The 16,973-nt window shown below is 41.8% G+C and overlaps 2 protein-coding genes and 1 long non-coding RNA gene across 3 annotated transcripts in view; 2 read left to right on the top strand and 1 right to left on the bottom strand.

The window, feature by feature from the left end:
* NPHP1 (nephrocystin 1) overlaps nt 1-16,973 on the top strand; it is a 180,991-nt gene that overhangs the window by 149,316 nt on the left and 14,702 nt on the right. The gene's annotated exons all lie outside the window — the stretch shown is intronic.
* LOC130597368 (uncharacterized) lies at nt 1,843-11,854 on the bottom strand. Its single transcript, XR_008971748.1, has 3 exons — nt 11,723-11,854; nt 4,004-4,124; nt 1,843-2,840 (listed from the first exon to the last, which is right to left on the bottom strand). It is a non-coding gene; the product is annotated as an uncharacterized LOC130597368 (long non-coding RNA).
* The window catches only part of ACYP2 (acylphosphatase 2), a 44,942-nt gene continuing 41,046 nt past the window's right edge, over nt 13,078-16,973 (top strand). The window contains exons 1-3 of the mRNA XM_057405852.1: nt 13,078-13,185; nt 13,686-13,702; nt 15,324-15,433. Coding sequence (XP_057261835.1) covers nt 13,116-13,185; nt 13,686-13,702; nt 15,324-15,433 — 197 coding nt within the window. The 5' untranslated portion in view covers nt 13,078-13,115. The remainder of the gene's footprint in view (nt 13,186-13,685; nt 13,703-15,323; nt 15,434-16,973) is intronic.

Below are 16,973 nucleotides of genomic sequence, written 5' to 3'. Positions count from 1 at the left end.
AGCTACCACCAGCACTGTCACTGCTATTCAGGGAACTTGTCACTCAGCCTTAACCATGGTTTATGCTCTCTTGGCCCCCAAGCTACTACTTTTCTTATATAGACATTTTGCTTAGTGACCCATCTGTCCCTTCCAACCTGACTCACTTTTTGAGAGAGAAACTTCCATATATTTTACAGTTTGTAAAAGAAAACCCAGTCCAACAGGAGCTTCATGTTACCTGCATCCCACTTACCCTGGTCTGTGACCCCCATACCTCCAAGAGCCCCATTGCAGAAACAAAGAATAGCTTGCTTTTTGGTGGTGTCAGTCATGAGGATCCTCAGACTTCCTCTCATCCCTGGGTTTCTAAATTGGTCACTCATCCAAAGCAGGCACTGGAAGGTGCCAAAGAGAGTCAAAAAGCTGCTGCCATTCTGCTCACCAGCTTTCAGGCAAGATGGCAGGAAATTCCTTTCTCCAGGAAGAAGCATCTGTGATTCCTGGCTGCAAATCTTCAGACTAACAAGGGCATTTTCACTGCAAGGAACTGCTCCATCCCTTCAGCATGGGGACTTGCAGCCTGCTGTGAAAGCCTTTAATTCCCTGTCCCTGGGAAACTGGGTGGCTCTACAGATTTTGGGTAGTAGCAGTTCCTTGCATGGTATAAACAGGGATGAGCAGTAATTACACCTACTGTGCCCCTAGGAAGTCAACTGCAGTTGTGTGAGCAAGATGGTAGTAAGATTAGTCACTCTAACCCATCTTCTGAAACACAGGAGTGTGATTTAAATCAGTAGTTTTAAGCCAAAGAAATAGAAACACTGATTTTAAAAACAACGTATCTGTGCTGGTTTGTACCTAGATATATCTCACATAGAGACATATGACCTCCTTTACTTTATTGAGGAAAAATATGTTGCACCTCAATAGTAGTCAATAAGACTACAACTCATAAGCACACTTATTGCACAAAGTTCTGTTTGACAGAGACTACATCTATTTGGAGCATGGGGCAAGAGTGATTGCAGGATCTGAGTGAGGTGCTGAAGAACTTAAGTTTTCTGTATCCCATGGGACAAAAATAGGTTCTTCTGAGGCGTGATTCAGAGGAACTAATTTTAGGTCCCTAAAGTAAGGCTGCCTAAATACTCTATTGCATGTTTCAGATTGGATGGGGAGGTGGTTCAGCATCACCTAAAGCACATATACTGAATCATAGAATCAATGAGGTTGGAAAAAGCCTTTAAGATCATCAAGTCCAACCATTCCCCAGCACTGCCAAAGCCACCACTAACCCATGGCACTGAGGGCCTTGCCTACATGGTGTATGAACAGTTCCAGGGATGGTGACCCCACCACTGCTCTGGGCAGCCTGTTCCAATGCTCCCCCAGGTCCCTTAGCTGTTCCCCATCACACTTGTGCTCCAGGCCCTGCACCAGCTCCGTTGCCCTTCTCTGGCCCTGTCCAGTACCTCAGTGTCTCTCTTGTAGTGAGTGGCCCAGATGCTGTTCTGTTTCTGTAATGCCTGTTTAGATACACATGTTCCAACAGAAGTGGAATGTTTCTCAGTTTAGCCTACATTAAACATAAACAAAAGGCACTTGTGAAGGGATTAAAATATTATCACACCTGTATGATCTGTACAACTTTACTACCTACAAGGCTGACTGAATATGGGTAACACTGCTATCTTTTACCTTCTCAGCGGTTCTGTTTATGACAGTTAAATCCATCCTCAGTTATATCACAAGATATTGTTTGGCCTTCACTCTTTCCCAGCTAAAGTTGGTGGGTTCCTGTTCTTACAAGACTGGACAGTAACTGTAAGAGGAGAAGAAAAATTCAGCTTGGTGAAATTAATTTATAGCAAAATTTGTTTCCCCCTCCATTCCCTGGCTTTCTTCTTTAGGTGTCGTATTGACTAAGATATGGAAAGCAAAATCATCTTAAATCCACACAAGAGAATCTGGCTTTGACAGTCTGTTTCCTTTACATATCTGAAACTCCTGAATATATCTCTGGAAACTGTTATGCCTGCAGGGAAAAAATATGATAGACTTAAGCCTCATTATAGGAGTTTCCTGCTGATTTCTCTCCAAATTACTTGCAGCTATCTGGAATAAATAACAATTCTTTGGATATGAAATAAATGCATCCAACTTGGGGGAAAGAGACTTTTTTTCTCTCCTCTTGAGGCACTGAGGTGGCTTTTTCTGTCGCATAGCCCTGCCAAACAGAAATCAGCTGCAGAGGAGCATGTGATGACAGTGAACTCGCAAAGGTCAACACGAGTGATCCAGCTCTTCTAGGAAATCAGAGCAACACTGTCCCATGGCAACACTGCTCACCATGGACACTGCTGTTTCACGCAGCTACTCTGTGGTTGCCAAAGCTGAGTTGTAGCAAACCTCACTTTAAGGGCTTGAGTAGATGATGGTGTTTTTATTTGCAGTGGTAAATGCATCTGTTGCATCTTCATCTGCAGTTGTCAGTTCTCTCATTTTAGTCTCTTTCCAGTTCTTACGTGAGCTAAAAGGCAATCCTATGTAACTTCTCTGGGCAGGATTTATCTTTCAAAATAGGAACAGACTGTGAAATACCAACTTGTTTGATAGTATCCCACTTGTTGTTGACTTCAGTGGGGTATCACACACAGCAGAGTGCTGCTTTGCTTTAGAAAACTGTATTTTCTTTTAGAAGAGCCTGCAAAACCCCTTTGGATCTCACTGATGGATGGAAGCTGTGAACTACTCATCCTAAAATATCTGCAGTCTCTCCACTTTTGAATTAGGCATTAGCTGATCATATAAGGTCTTCCATGTTGTTCCAGTTAGGAGAAGAAAATGGCAGTGTCTATCTAAAAAGATAAAGAAAAAAGTATAAGATCTGTTTTCCCAACACAGGATAAATCAAGTAACAGCCAAAAATCCTTGTTCAGGTTTTCCATCTTGTTTCAAGCAGCATTCAGCACAAATAATTGTGTTTATCACAGCCTTTGCTCAAGTGGTTGTTTAGGCTTTAACTCTTTAGGAGGATTTTGTGTTCACTGTTTCAATGTGTGGATCAGAGACATTAAGTATTTATGAATTCTGGAGGAGAGGCAAACTCACTTCAACATTCCCTGAAGCCACCAATCCTTTCTCTCCTGCTAAAGAATGATTCAGACTTTGCTTCTGGCCCCAGGCTTTTATGCATTGAATCTGCACAGTAGACTTTTTGGCACACCTCTAAAGCAGCAGCTTCTCTCAGGGGGTGTTACGGAGACAAGCAGCAGATGAACAAACCTGGGAGAGGCTCACATGAAACATGAATGATAAATAGCATTCATTTGGGCTAATGTGACAAGTTGGTTGTGCCCATGTCCTAGTAACACAGGGATAATTGTGTCTGTGTCAGGGACTAAAACTGAAATTTAAGGAACTGTAAATTGGTGGGTTTATTCTAGTCAGGTGTCCCATTAAGTACAGTTCAAGGTGAAACAATGACTGTAACTTAAGGCTTCATAACAACCTCTTGCAATTGTAACTGTCAAAAAGGCCATTTAGGATAGAAGGAATGCTCTAATTAAGGAACACAATAGGACTGGAAATCCAGAGGAACCCCAAGGAGAGGGGAAAGTCACTTTTGCCACATTTGTATATTGTAACTTAAAGGCTAAGCCCAGTGGAAACTGAGCCCTATTTAGAATAAAGCCAGAAGCTGCCCTTCTGTTGGGCAAAGTACCAAGAACTGGGTGGGTGAAAGAACTAAGGAGGCTTAAAAAAATCAAGCGAGAAAGAGAATCTGTCTTGAACAAAAAGAACAGAAAAGAGAGTTTGTAATCTCAAAAGAGAGCTCTGCAGGACAATGCAGTAGTGTTAACTGTTACATCCTCACAGCGATACCACTATTTGCAGCCCCCATGTGTTTTCTTTTTCAGCAGTACTGCAGTGGATGAATGCAGAATCTGATTCATGCTTTCCTGGCTTTGCCAAATGCATCCTCAAATCCCATAACTGTCCTATGAATTAATCTGCTCACCCAAAGGTCTGATGAGACATGGCTGGAAAAACACTTGTCCTTGGAGATTCCAGCCTCCTTGTCTGAGTGAGGGATTGGTCATCAGCATCCGGAATGGTATCAGCAGGAGGCCTGGCAGCCACTGAAATCAACAGAAACTGGGTCAGAGCCACTCTGGTAATCCCCAGCAAACAAATACCTCTGAACAACAGGGCATTTTGAAATGGGAAGTTGGGAGGAAAGAGAATTTGGGGTGGTGTCAGGCATACCAGAGATGTTACCAAGCAGACAGAGCGCGTAACAGCTTGATGTGCTTTCACTGCTGAACACAGCTCTGCAGCACATCAGCTGCTGCACTCAGACTGTAGATATTCCCCTCTTTTTCCATTCCATTCCCAGCCTCTGTGCCTTTTTCTATTTCCAGACCATGCAAACATCTCTTTTTTTTCTAGGAAAGCTTTCAGTTTCTCTAAGGCTGACCTCAGTCTTTACTGCAGAAACATGAAAGAACAGTTTCCTGTGACAAGACTAAAATGAAGAACTAAAGACTAAGAACTGGGCATTCATACAATTTTACTTCCCCTCTGCACACTTCCCATTTTGTGCAGCTCACAGACAGACGTCCTGAGTCACAGGCTATTTTGTCACATTTAATAGTGCTAAATCGGGTTTTCATCCCCTCCTTCATCTGCTTTTTAAGCTCATTATGCTTTGGCATTGATGTTCTGCAGCTGCATTTTCTCATTCATGCACAGTGAGAAAAGTTGTTCCCTTTGTTTGCCAGAAAGATATTACCTGGTATTTTGTGTGATGCTTGTGAGTTCTCATATATGAGAAATAATGAGGCTATTGACCATTTATGATTACACAGACCTGTGTGGTATCCTCTGCTGGACAGGATAATAGTCTTCTGTCTCAAGAAGACAGAGGATAGTGTTATTCTGCTTAGCCTTCCAACATATGAAGCTGTTTCAGGCTTCAGATCATCCTTACTGATGTTGTCTGTTGCCTTTTCTGCTGATTTTGGGCTGAGGAATGGCTAGAGCAGGGTATTTGGTACAGCCAAGGTTTGCACAGTGACCTGTGGGTTATTTTCTGTTTTGCTTTCAGTTAACATTCTTCTCCTAAGGGTTTTCCTTGACAGCTGCTGAGCCTTACATTGATCTTATAAAACTCCGCACATTAACTCCAGAACTGGTTTCTTGAATAAATGGCTCATTTAGAAACCAAGCTGTGTTTGCATAGTTTGTAGTGCCTTTGCTCAGCACATGACTTTGTTTAATAACACTGAATTTAGTCTGACTTTTCCATGCCCAGTCATTTAGTTACTGAAATACTTCTATAGTTCTTCACAGTGGCACTGCTCAGAGTAATTCCATACAGGATTCTGTCAAAACCTTTTTAAAACTCCAGAAACACTGCTATCCACCAGATCACCCTTTTCCATATAACCAGTGATTCCTCAAAAGCATTCAAGTTGATTTGAATTATTGCTACAAAAACCATGCTGATTCCTCCCATTTGATCAGAACTACTGATGTTTTTATGGTATAAGAATGGATGGAAGTTTGGGTCTGACAGCAGCAACCTTAGGACAAAAGAGAGGGTATGCAGGACTCCACTGTAGGCGTCTGTTTCATACCTATGGCAGGCATTAGTGTTGCCTGCTGCATCTAGATAACGTGGTATGTATTTCTAGAGCTTCATTCCACCTTTCAGAGGCAAGAGAGCATCTTCCTTCATCCAGATGCTGATTTTCACCAAATTCATTACATGTTAATGTCTTTTAAACATGCTTTCCTCATTTGACTGGAGTCAGCCAGCAGATTCAAACCTGGAGAAAGATATGGGAGGTAACAGGCAGATGGACACCATGAATGCAGCAACATCACCTCTTCAGGCAAAGATTGTGATACTGGTCAGCATACTCTTACCAGAACAAGATCCTGTACTGGGGGACAATGAAATGAGAACAGAAGGACCATATGAAACCATCCAAGAGATTTTGTGTTACAATATAGATGCAATCTATGGACTTAGTGCTCTTCAGGATTTCTCTCTTTTTATCTTAGCAAGATGAGCATGTCAGCTTGTTCTCATTGCTATTACTAATTTACCATTTAATTTTCTAGCAGAAATAATAATTCAATATACCAGTTTAAGGAGGCGGCATTATGGGAACTTAAAGCAAATGTTTGGAACAGACTCTTTATGTTCCCAGAGAAATGTCTGAATTAAAATGACAATATGCCAATATTTATTGCTAAATCTAAGAAGCTATTCCAACCCCCCACTCCAACAGCACCTGCCTGGACATCATTTGTTCTCAGATACCCCTGTAATAATAGCATATCACTTATTTTATCTATTTCAGCCCAAATTAAGCTTTTGAAGCTATCCAGTCCCAAGAACTGAAGTGGTAATCAATTCAGTAAGAGTGGACTGAAATACCTGATGACACAGGCTCCACTAACACACGGCAAGATGCTGAAACACTAATTAGGGTTTCTCTTTGTTGCTTTTGAGAAGAAATGGTGGGTTAATGCAGCTAATGAGAATGAATCAAGTTGTTTCATAGAACTGCAAAACGTAACAGCTGTCAACCCACCTCCATTCTGAACCATTCCTTTCCCAGCCCACACTCCTTTGTGCTTTCTTAGGTCTTTTATAGAGCCCTAAATCCTCCACGAAATCTGACATCATTGTTCTAGTGGCTGTGGGAAGGGTGGTGCTTGAATTTCCCATATTTCAAAGGGAATAAAGAACTAATTGCTTTAAATGACCACATCTCCCCCTCAGTGTATTGCGTAAGAAGAGAAAATATAATCAGCACCAGCAGTTCAGTCAATGTATTTCCCCAAATTTTAATGACTTTTCTGTGAATGGATACTTAATAAAATGTCAGATAAATTTCCTGCTCTCCTATCAAGCTACATGACTAAGACTTCTCATGTGCTCCTTCTAACTGTAAGAAGGAGGCCTGGGCTCCCCTTCTTCACTGAGCCCCAGTCCCTCTGCACTTTCTGTTCTTTGGACCTCACTGGTGTCTCCAGTAAAACCTCAGGGAACATGACATTTCAATTTGATAAATGATAATTCAGGTAAAACAGAGATCACGACAACTCCAAAAGAGCTGCTTGCTAAGTTGAGGAACTTTAACACTGTTTGCATGCAGAATCAACTTCTTCCTGACTCACATTGCTTTTACATGCTTGTTAGCTCACAGTTTCATATCTGTCACCATATAACTTGAGCTCCTTTATATAAGCAGCCCAGGATTATAGAGCATGAGAGGGACAAATTTAGGTGCCATCCATGCAAGGTTTGGCTGTAGTCCTGCAATGTGATGTGTGTGGGCATGACCCCTCCTACGCACAACACTGCACTTGCTGCAGTGGGCCTTGGCACAGGTGTGGGGTCCTCCCACATCAGTCACATTGCTGGAGTTGGGTCAGGAAACAAATGGTGTAGCCAAGTCACCTGCCTGTGTGATGGGTGTCCCGTTGATACGTCTATAATGTATTTAGTCAGTCAACCAGCAAGCAAATGTTCTACAATTGTGATTTTTGTCCATGCATTATTACTTCAGCAATCTTTCATCTGTATTTTTCCTCTTCCAAAACTGAACACAGTAGTTTTTTCAACCATTCAGTTAACACTTTTCTCTAGGTTACACTATTGTATACACATTGTATAATTACAATATAAGTAACCAGGTAGCTCATTCTCTAAGATTCTCTAAAATTTACATGCTTGATTTTCAAGTTTTGCAGTTCTACAGTACAAAGTAATTTTGCATTTATGATGCAGCTAAAGAAAACTGTTTCCTCCTGTGGTGTTCTATTTTAACATGAGACTTTGGTTTTTGCCAAACACTACTTTGCTTTTTTGGCTTGTTAACTTGTATCTAAATGCTCTCTCTCCACACACACCCTTTTTCCTACACTTTTCTGCAGAGGGCTTAGACTCTCTATAGTATATGAATATACTGTATGGAAAGTATCTAAAGCTTAAATCTTTACTTCAGTTGACACTTTAACAACCACTCCACTTGATTTTTAATTTCCTCTAAAGCAGCTGCTTATGGCTATTGGTAATGGCCCTGGCAAACCCCTTACAGGTTAGAAACCCTTCACTGTCTTTGCTACAGTTTAGGGAATGAAAGTTATTTAGCATTTATTTCTGCATGATTAGAACATTTCCATTTGTTAGTTTTGCAACAAACCATTGTTTTACATCTTGTACTGAAGAAGGCAGGCTAAGGCACTTCAAGAATCCCACTGTGTGCCTGTCTTGTCCTTCAGGGTTCTAAATCTCATCTTTACAGCGAAGGAAAATACAACAGCTACTGACAGGATGAAGCAAGGGCATATCTTACTGAACAGTTGGTCAACATCAAACCTTCAAAAAGTTTTTGTATATTTAGATACAATTTAAATGAGACAACAAAATAAAGACCCTGAAGAAGTTTGTACAAGCATGAAACAAATGGTGTAAAAATGGAAATCCTATTACTTTTTATTCAGAAGTAAAGTAATGAGCGTGAATACAATTTATGAAAAGAAACTGTGATAAGGGAACAAGGGAAAGAGGAAGGCCAGTGAAAAAAGTAGAGAGCAATTTTGCTTGAAGAAGCAAGCATAAAGGAAGGACAGGGCATTATTTTAAAGAATAAAACCCAGAGACAAATACATATTGCATTTGATGGAAAACAAGCAAGAAGAGAAGCTAGAAAAGACAAGCTAAGCTTTCATAGCTTCTAACCCTCTTCCTGGGTGCTCAGTGCTCCCTAGGTAACAGCAATAACCAGGCAACAACAGCAGTAGCTCTTTGTATCTAGAGGCTTTGGCATCCTTTGGAAATCACTCATCAAAATCAGCTGGGGACCAACAAGTGAATCAGGTTTAGAGCTTAGTTCAGATAAACAGAGTGCCCAAATATTAAAAATTCTTAAGAAAATATACAACTGAAGATAACAGCTAGGAAGTTGATGGTGAGAGATCCAGAATGCCAAAGAAAAGGCCGGAATGTTAACAGTTTGTAGATTGTGTAAGAAACTCTACAAAAAGGTAGCAGGAGGGCAGAAATGCAACCACAGACAGGACTGAGGAGGATCCATTTAAATTAAAATGGTGCAGAAAAATAGCAGCATAGTTACAAGCTGAGGGATGAATTAAGACAGTGAGGTGGGAGGTTATGTGCCTGATGGGATATTGTGTGTATGCTAAAGATAGTAGCTTTAGGAGTGGAAAACCTTGAGTGGATATGGGGGTGTGAGGTGACAGCCACGCAGAAAGAAGGCAGGAGTAGTGGTAAGTATTGAAGGGAAATAAGGTTTTAATGCTTCTCCAACTATTCTGTGCCAGAGATGAACAAAAGGATAAATAATGAAGCTACAACTTTCAAAATAACTTTAACAACCAAAACAAAAGCTTGATAAATAATAGATTCTTTTATCAAACAGTTGTTATTGATAGTGGTCAGTGTCAAGGGCATCAATAGCTCTAACTGCCCTGACCAGCCCCACCTGGGACCCAACCACACCCCCTCAGCTCCTTGCTCCAGAACTCCATTTAAGCTCAGGGCTGAGCACATTCATTTCTCATAAATCATAGGTGAATTAATCTTCAGCTCTGTCTTCAGCCTTATCTCTAGGATACCTCTTATTTCTATGTTGTAGCTGTGTTTCCGGGTTTCTGCTGCTTCTGGATGGATCCCGCTACTAGCGCTTGGCTCTGCTGGCCCTGCTCAGGTACTCTGTGACTGTGTCACTTAAGTGTTAGGGCCACCCTTGTCTCCTTTTGTAGCAGCAGTTGTGCTGTTCCCTGATGTTTGGCTGCAATGTAGTAGGTTCTTGGTGTTTTCAAACAATAATATTCTTAAATATATCCTTTCTTTATGTTATGATTAAAAACAGAGTAGTGGGAAAACTTTTCCTCACTTGGAGGATTTCTTAAAGGGTTACTGCTCAGAGTAGAGGCAGATGACCTAGTAGAGGCAGTGGTCATATTGGCCCTATTAACAATAGAGTTTTCCCCAATTTCAAGAAACTTGCCAAATAAAGCACCTTTCTAAGCAGCCTTCAGAATAAAGAAGCCCTTCTGTGAAAGCTTAAGTTGTAGTAATAGTTGTTCCTAGGTAACACTATGCTGGTAGTAGAAGCCAATCTGTATGAACACGAAACAATGACTTCTGAAGGAGACAGAGGAACAAAAGTTGGCTAGCACATTCATGAATTAATAAGGATATGTAGTGATCAGAAAAGTGAAATTAGGATGGTGAAATAGGAGATGAATCTTAAAAAGGGGATTGCTGTGAGCATACCACAGGCCAGAACAAACTGGCACCATAATGATCATCACAAATTCATTCACTGCAGTCTTGAATGTCTCACTCAGGTATTAATCATGACTGTTGCTGCTTTGTTTTAGTAATAAAAAGGGTCACCTGTATTTACTCAGTAGCAAACTGAATCCAACATGTGGTTATAGCAAAGCTGGCAGCAGTATGAAAGACTATTTCATCTTCAGATGATATACAGATCTTATGGCATTACGTTTTTTTGTTCAAGTTCATTCTAAAGGTTTGTTGCAGGAAATGTTCTTAGTCATTTGCATTCCTCTGCAGTATAATCAAAGAATATATCTTATGCCTTGACAGAGGTAGGTGTTCAGCATTTGTTACAATTGCCTGTAGCTTTAGGATGTGCAACCAGCCAATTCTTCTTAGCCGCCCTCCCCCCCTTCCCCCGAGTAACCAGCTGAAAATGGGGTAAACTTCATTGATTTCACAGAGAGTGTCTACATTTCTTGATAGACAGGCTGAGAGAGCTGGGCTGGTTCACCTGGAGAAGAGAAGGCTCTTTAAAGGGAGACCTTAGAGCAGCTCCAGTGCCTAAAGGGGCTGCAGGAAACCTGGAGAGGGGCTTTGGAAAAGGGCCTGCAAGGACAGGCCAAGGGGAATGGCTTGAACCTGCCCAAGGGGAGACTGAGATGAGCTCTTAGGCAGAAGCTCTTCCCTGTGAGGGTGCTGAGGCGCTGGCACAGGGTGCCCAGAGAAGCTGTGGCTGCCCCATCCCTGGCAGTGTTCGAGCCCAGGTTGGGGACAGGGGCTTGGATCAAGCTGCTCTAGTGGAAGGGGTCCCTGCCTGTGGCAGGGGTTGGAACTGGGTGAGCTTTAAGCTCCCTTCCAACACAAACCATTTAGTGATAGTATATGATAAAGCTCTCTTGTTACTTGGGGTATTTGAATATTGTTTGATAACTAATACTGATTACTTTGACTGTAAAGTATTAGATGTTTCATGGAGTTTCATCTTCTGGAGTTCTTCAGGCTCTGTATGGTGAAAATAATGAAAAACTCAGATTTGTGTAGGGAGAGTGGCAAAAGGTTCTTATGGCAAACAAAGGAAAAAATCTTAAACAGACTTGTCAGAAAAAGGACAATAACAATAGGAAGACAGGAGATGAGAGTATCTCTGAGTCTGGAAGCTCTCAAAGACAGGCACAGGAATGGGTCCCCAGGCTGAGAACAAGCCAGTGCAGAAAGGAGGAGACCTGAGTGACATTGAGAACTCAACTTGAAACGTCAAAGATTCTCTGCTAAAACAAAGGTTGACATTGCCAGGACTGGAATCTGCAGATAGGACAGTGTAATCATACCAGAACAAGCTCTGGTTTAAAGGCTTGTGTTACAATGCTTTGTACTGTAAATAGGCTCTATTGTACGTTTATTTTTTACCTGTCTTGCTCTTCACTGCTGATAGATGGCAGCAAATGACAGAGGACTTTCCGTCTTTGCTGCTTTCCGCTCCTCTTTCTGTAGAATCCTCCTCCTCAAAAACAAAATGGTGCTGATGCACTACTAGCAAAATGTATAATCCCTGCCAAGGCAAAGGTTGCGCAGTTAAAGCAAACGATGAAACTTCGTCCATTCTCTTCCTGTTCCCTGTGGTACTGGAAATCTTCTGAGTAGTTTTGTTCTGCACTGGCTTGAATGTTGTTTCCCTCGTTAACTGATGTGCTCAGGAAAACAATTTCATGTTTTGCTATCTATTAACAGCCCTCTTGTTTTGAGATCCAAGCAGATAAGCAACCCTTAAGTTAACCAAAGGGTTATGCTGCATTACTGCTAGGACATGAAGTGGTGTGTGGGAGGGAATTGCCTAATGGAGACAGCAAATGACTTTTAGTGTAAAGTCACAGTTCACCTGCTGTTGTGTTGGTAAGGGCAGGCTGAGCTCATCCTCTGAAGTTGGTTATAAGTTGTAGGATTCTGCCTGAAAACACTTGGATGTTTCAGGAAAGGCAAACGAGGGGGGATTAAACTGCAAGCAGACAGAAAACATAAAGAAAGATCTCTGTGGTGGTTGGTTGGAGACTCAGCCCATTGAACAACCAATTTCTGCTCTGTATTTTTGCACATGTAGCATCTACACAAAAGAAATTACATGTCAATGCTTCTGGGAAGGCTTGCTAATGAAAACAGGAGCACTAATAGGTACCACTGAAGGTTTGCTGAACAGCTTGCAGGAGGTGAGCTTGCATCTTGCCTCATGCCGCGCCAGATGAGGAGCCCAGCCTCTCGCTGGCCCTGCTTTTCCTGTACATTTTAGCTTTCAACTGCTTAACTTTCCGCTTTATCAGTCAAAATTACCTCAGTTCAGCCACGTATGTGAAATATTTCGTGTTTTAATAATCCCTGTATATCCCTGGCTGGTTACCTGATGCCTGAGATGGGGAAGCCCAGCTGGGCGCAGACGCCTACTGCTGCGGCCCTCAACGAGGAGGCAGCCTCGTCCGAACCCTTCCTCTCTTGACGCTGTTCTGACCTCAAATACAAGAGGTACACCGCCTTCACGGCTCTACAGGGCCCGCTGCTCCTCAGGACACGCCGCCCTTGCCTGCTGTCCCCTCAGCGCTGCGGGGCCGCGTCCCTCACAGACCGCCCCGGTGTGTTTGCGTGTGGGGTTCATGCCCCCCCCCACCGCCCCCTTAGGCGTGAGGCAGCCGCGAACGCGGGAAGCTTGAGCCTTGCGCGCTCCCGTCCGGGTGCCGTAGCTCGGCCGCGGTCCGGAGCGCAGCGAGCAGCGGCTGTTCCCGGCAGCGCGGCTGTTCCCGGCGGCGCGGCTGCCATGTCCGCCGTGGCCAAGGCCTCCGGCGCGCTCAAGTCGGTGGATTACGAAGTGTTCGGGCGAGTGCAAGGTGAAGAGACGGGGACGGGACAATGGTCGGGCGGTGAGGGGCGCCGGGAGCCGCGCATGCGCCGATGCGGCGGTGGAATGAGGGGTGAATGTGTCCCCAGTGTGAGGTTCCCCGGTTCCATGCAGAGCACAGGCCGGTCTGCCCAAAGCACCTTCTGTCAGCGCGGTTATGTGGGAATGCCGCCGCCTCCCGGCTTAGGCACCAAAACTTAGGTGAAAATGAAGTCAAAGGCGATTTCTTTAACGTCTTCGTTAAAGCTGCATGTGCTGTCTGCGCTAATGGAAGTGGTCGTTCGCCGAGGGGGGGAGGCTCAAGGCCAGCTTGTACCCAAACTCCATAGACTTTGTCCAATGTTAAAATTCAGTAACTCCTCCTTAAAACTTCTGTGAGAAACGACCGCAGGTGACTTAGATGTACAATAAAATACATACATATGAAGCGAAATTCCCGAAAGTGGCATTCCTTCAAACTGTTTTACTGTGTTTTTCCTTCCTTTCCAGGTGTTTGTTTCAGGATGGTAAGGCAATGTCTGATTTACCAGCTCTACTTTACAGTATAGTATTTCCAGTGCTAAAAATACAGCAGCAGGTCGGTAGAGTGTAAATATATCCAAGCTGAACTCTTGAGTTCTAGGTCAGAAGGCTGAGTAGTGTAAGTGGGTTTAAAGGGGGAAAAATACGTTTGTTTTCTATTACTGTTACATTAAAATGGATTTTTAAAAGGTTACTAAGCGTGTTGCTTGTTTATACAGCATCTAAAGGTTGTGTTTGGGTTTCTTGTGACAGTGCGGCCACAAGGCCGTTATAACAAGTTAATCTTTGGAAAGGTTAAGCCTGAAATTCTTGATGCTGGCTTCTGAAAGAATGTGTTCCAATTTAATCTTTTTAAATTGCAATTATCATTCTTGTATTTAAGAAACTCATTGTGTTTCCTGGTAATGGTGTACTACAAGCACAGAGTCTGTGGCTCGTATTCCAGCTGAATATCTCCTCCAGCTCTGAATGTGCAGCAGGTAGTTTTGAATTTCACAGGAACCTAAGAAACAAGAAGGCACATTTCCAATAGGAACAGCTTGTTATCTGGGAATAGCGGACTCCACTTAATGTAAGACCTAAAAGTTGCTTTTGGACAAGTTAGCATGGACAAACTGCTCATAATCCTCTTGAAAAATGCTCTTCATAATTAGTAATGCCTTTTCATTGGCTAAATTACCCTGAAATTTGTTTTGCCTTTTCAAATGTAATCATATTAACCTGAAGCTTGGCTGTTGGCATTAGAACTGGTGTCTAAACAGGCTGATAATGCACATCTGGTATCTGTGTGCTGTTTTGGGTATTGCCACAAAAAAACCCAGCCCACACCTCAAAAAGCAATGTACTTGGAAGTTCCTGCTTTTATCACAAGAAGTGAATAGCTGGGCAAATGATTCTAATTTGTTGTGGTATTGCAAAAATACTAGAAAACCAATATAATTATGACCTTATTTTTCTTAGTAGTGCAGCAGCTGGGGCAGAATTTTAAAGGGGAAAAGATTTAAAATAAAACTGGAGAAAAACTGAGGTTTATTCATGTAGCCAGTTTAATGAGTTTAGACACTGTAATTGTTGAAGAGGAAAATGAGCAGTGATAGGAACTAAAGAAAGGAATAGAGTAGGTACAAGGTAGTAGTGTGCTATTAGTAGAGTTCTTTGTGATCAAAACTGTTGAAAGTTTCTAAATAAGGGAGCAAGACTTCAGCCTCTGTAAAGAAAGCAAGCCTCACACCATCAGGAGGTTTGTATGCATGTACCTGTGATAGAGGAAGATGACTTTTGTGAGCAGTGTGATGTCTTGGTGGGAGCCATCATGTGTATATTTCTTTTTTTGAATAGAAGTATTTAAAGCTGTGAAAATGGAAGTGGGAATTAACTCACATTTCTTATGTATATGTGAAACCTCATTCTTGTTCAAAAGTTGGCTGCTTCTGCTGCAACTTCAGAGCTGACAGGAGCATCTTAATGCCTCAGTATGATCATCGTGGATTTTTAAGTGTAGGTCTTAAAGCTGTGAAAATGAGCTATGAAAGTGGGGGTTTAAGTGATATATGTGTGGTGTATGTGCTGACACTGACTGTCCTCTTTCATTATTTTGTGAATCAGTACACGGAACAGGAAGCGGCGAAGTTAGGAGTGGTTGGCTGGGTTAAAAATACCAGTCAAGGAACTGTAACAGGCCAAGTTCAGGGCCCAGAAGATAAAGTAAATGCAATGTAAGTATTTTTGTGGTTTTTCCTAGTCTCACCATAGTCACATACAGCAGCATTTTTCATACAAAGTGACAAGTAGAGCCATATGTCAGTAGTTTAACAGCACTTTGAATCATCAGTTTTAGTTTTGAAGAGTTAAAGAGATGCGTTCTTTTTTAAGCCGTACAAAATGTCTTTAAGCCTCAAAAATGGTGTGTAGCATCTGCCAGTTTTAATTTCTAATGTCATGTGGTTTCAGAGTATTCCCCTAATATGCTCTTTTCCTGTGAAAAGAAGAAAAAAAGCTTTTATTGATACAAGTGAGCAAAGACCTCATTTTTAATTCTTCATTACTTCTCTGGTAAGGAACAGAGTGAGAACTTCTTTACTTAAATCAGTTTAAAGGAAAATCTGTTCAAATATGATTTTTTTTTTCTGACTTAAAAATATGAATCTAAAATACACACTGCAGCAAGGGTCTGTAGTCTATCACCTGGAAATAAAGTTTGAAATGCTTTGGTGTCTCTGAAAGAATAGTTAATGATTTTGTTTATTGCCAGTTTCCAAAAGCTTAAAGCTATAACTCTATGGAAATGATGCCTGGAAAAATACAAAGCCAAGTTCAGTGGCTTCTGACTATCAATTTTTGCAAGTGTGTATAGGGAGATTGTTTGGAGTCTTTTAAAATTCCTTCAGTGGTTTCTGTCAGCAAAGAATGAGTGATGGTAAAACTTCCCTTTGTTGAGCTTTATTGGGGGGGGGGGGGTGTGCAAATTCTGCCAGTTCTGATAAAGGAATTGCTTCAAAACTGAACTTGACTAATGTGAAGTTGGCTTTCTGCAGGGAAAATAGTGTTATGCTTTCTGGTGAAGAGATTTGTATATGATTATATAATGTGACAGATGCATTTGTACTAATTTTCTTTGGTTTTGAGCTTAGCATTAGGTTGCTTATCTTTGGCTGCAAAACATTTACAAAGCCAGAGAAATATCAGTTGTTTTCCTAGATCAAGTTTATACTTTCTGGAAGAACTTTAATAGCCTCATCTAAATAGTGTGTGAATTTGGTATCTTGGTGCCATCTCTCTAGTTAATTTAGAACACTGAAGACGAACACGTGAGAAATCTGGATCTGGTTTCTTTTTGTTGGAGTGCTTTGAATATAAAACTTTCTAGTCAGTTGATTTATTCTCATTAAGCAGGTTCAAGTGAAAGCACAGCTTAGCTCCTAATAGTTCTTGTGTTTGCATGAACTAGGATTGCTGCAGAACAGTGTTATCATCCATCCTTTTCCCTTTCCTGTTTGTGTCAATGGGATTGAATGGAAACTGTGCTTACCCCAACACAAAATCTGTGTGTGTAATAGGGGATCTCACAGAAGAGCTGCAAAGTTAAACGAGACTAGGCTTATGCCCAGAGGTGTGTTGGCGTACAGACTATACCAAAAGGAAATAGAAGGGTTTATTTTTCACTGTTACACAATCCAAAGTAGGGTCAACAAGGTGGATTGTGACAAAGTGTTAACACTTTTGATGTACACTGTTTGATATTCAGAGAAAAAAAAA

Source organism: Pezoporus wallicus, unplaced genomic scaffold (genome assembly GCF_028554395.1).
Source record: "Pezoporus wallicus isolate ANWC-B61680 ecotype Strahan unplaced genomic scaffold, APGP_CSIRO_Pwel_v1 contig_6714, whole genome shotgun sequence".
Taxonomy (NCBI): Eukaryota; Metazoa; Chordata; class Aves; order Psittaciformes; family Psittacidae; genus Pezoporus; species Pezoporus wallicus.
The sequence above is the reverse complement of the archived record's forward strand: the minus strand, read 5'-3'. Positions and strand labels throughout refer to the sequence as shown.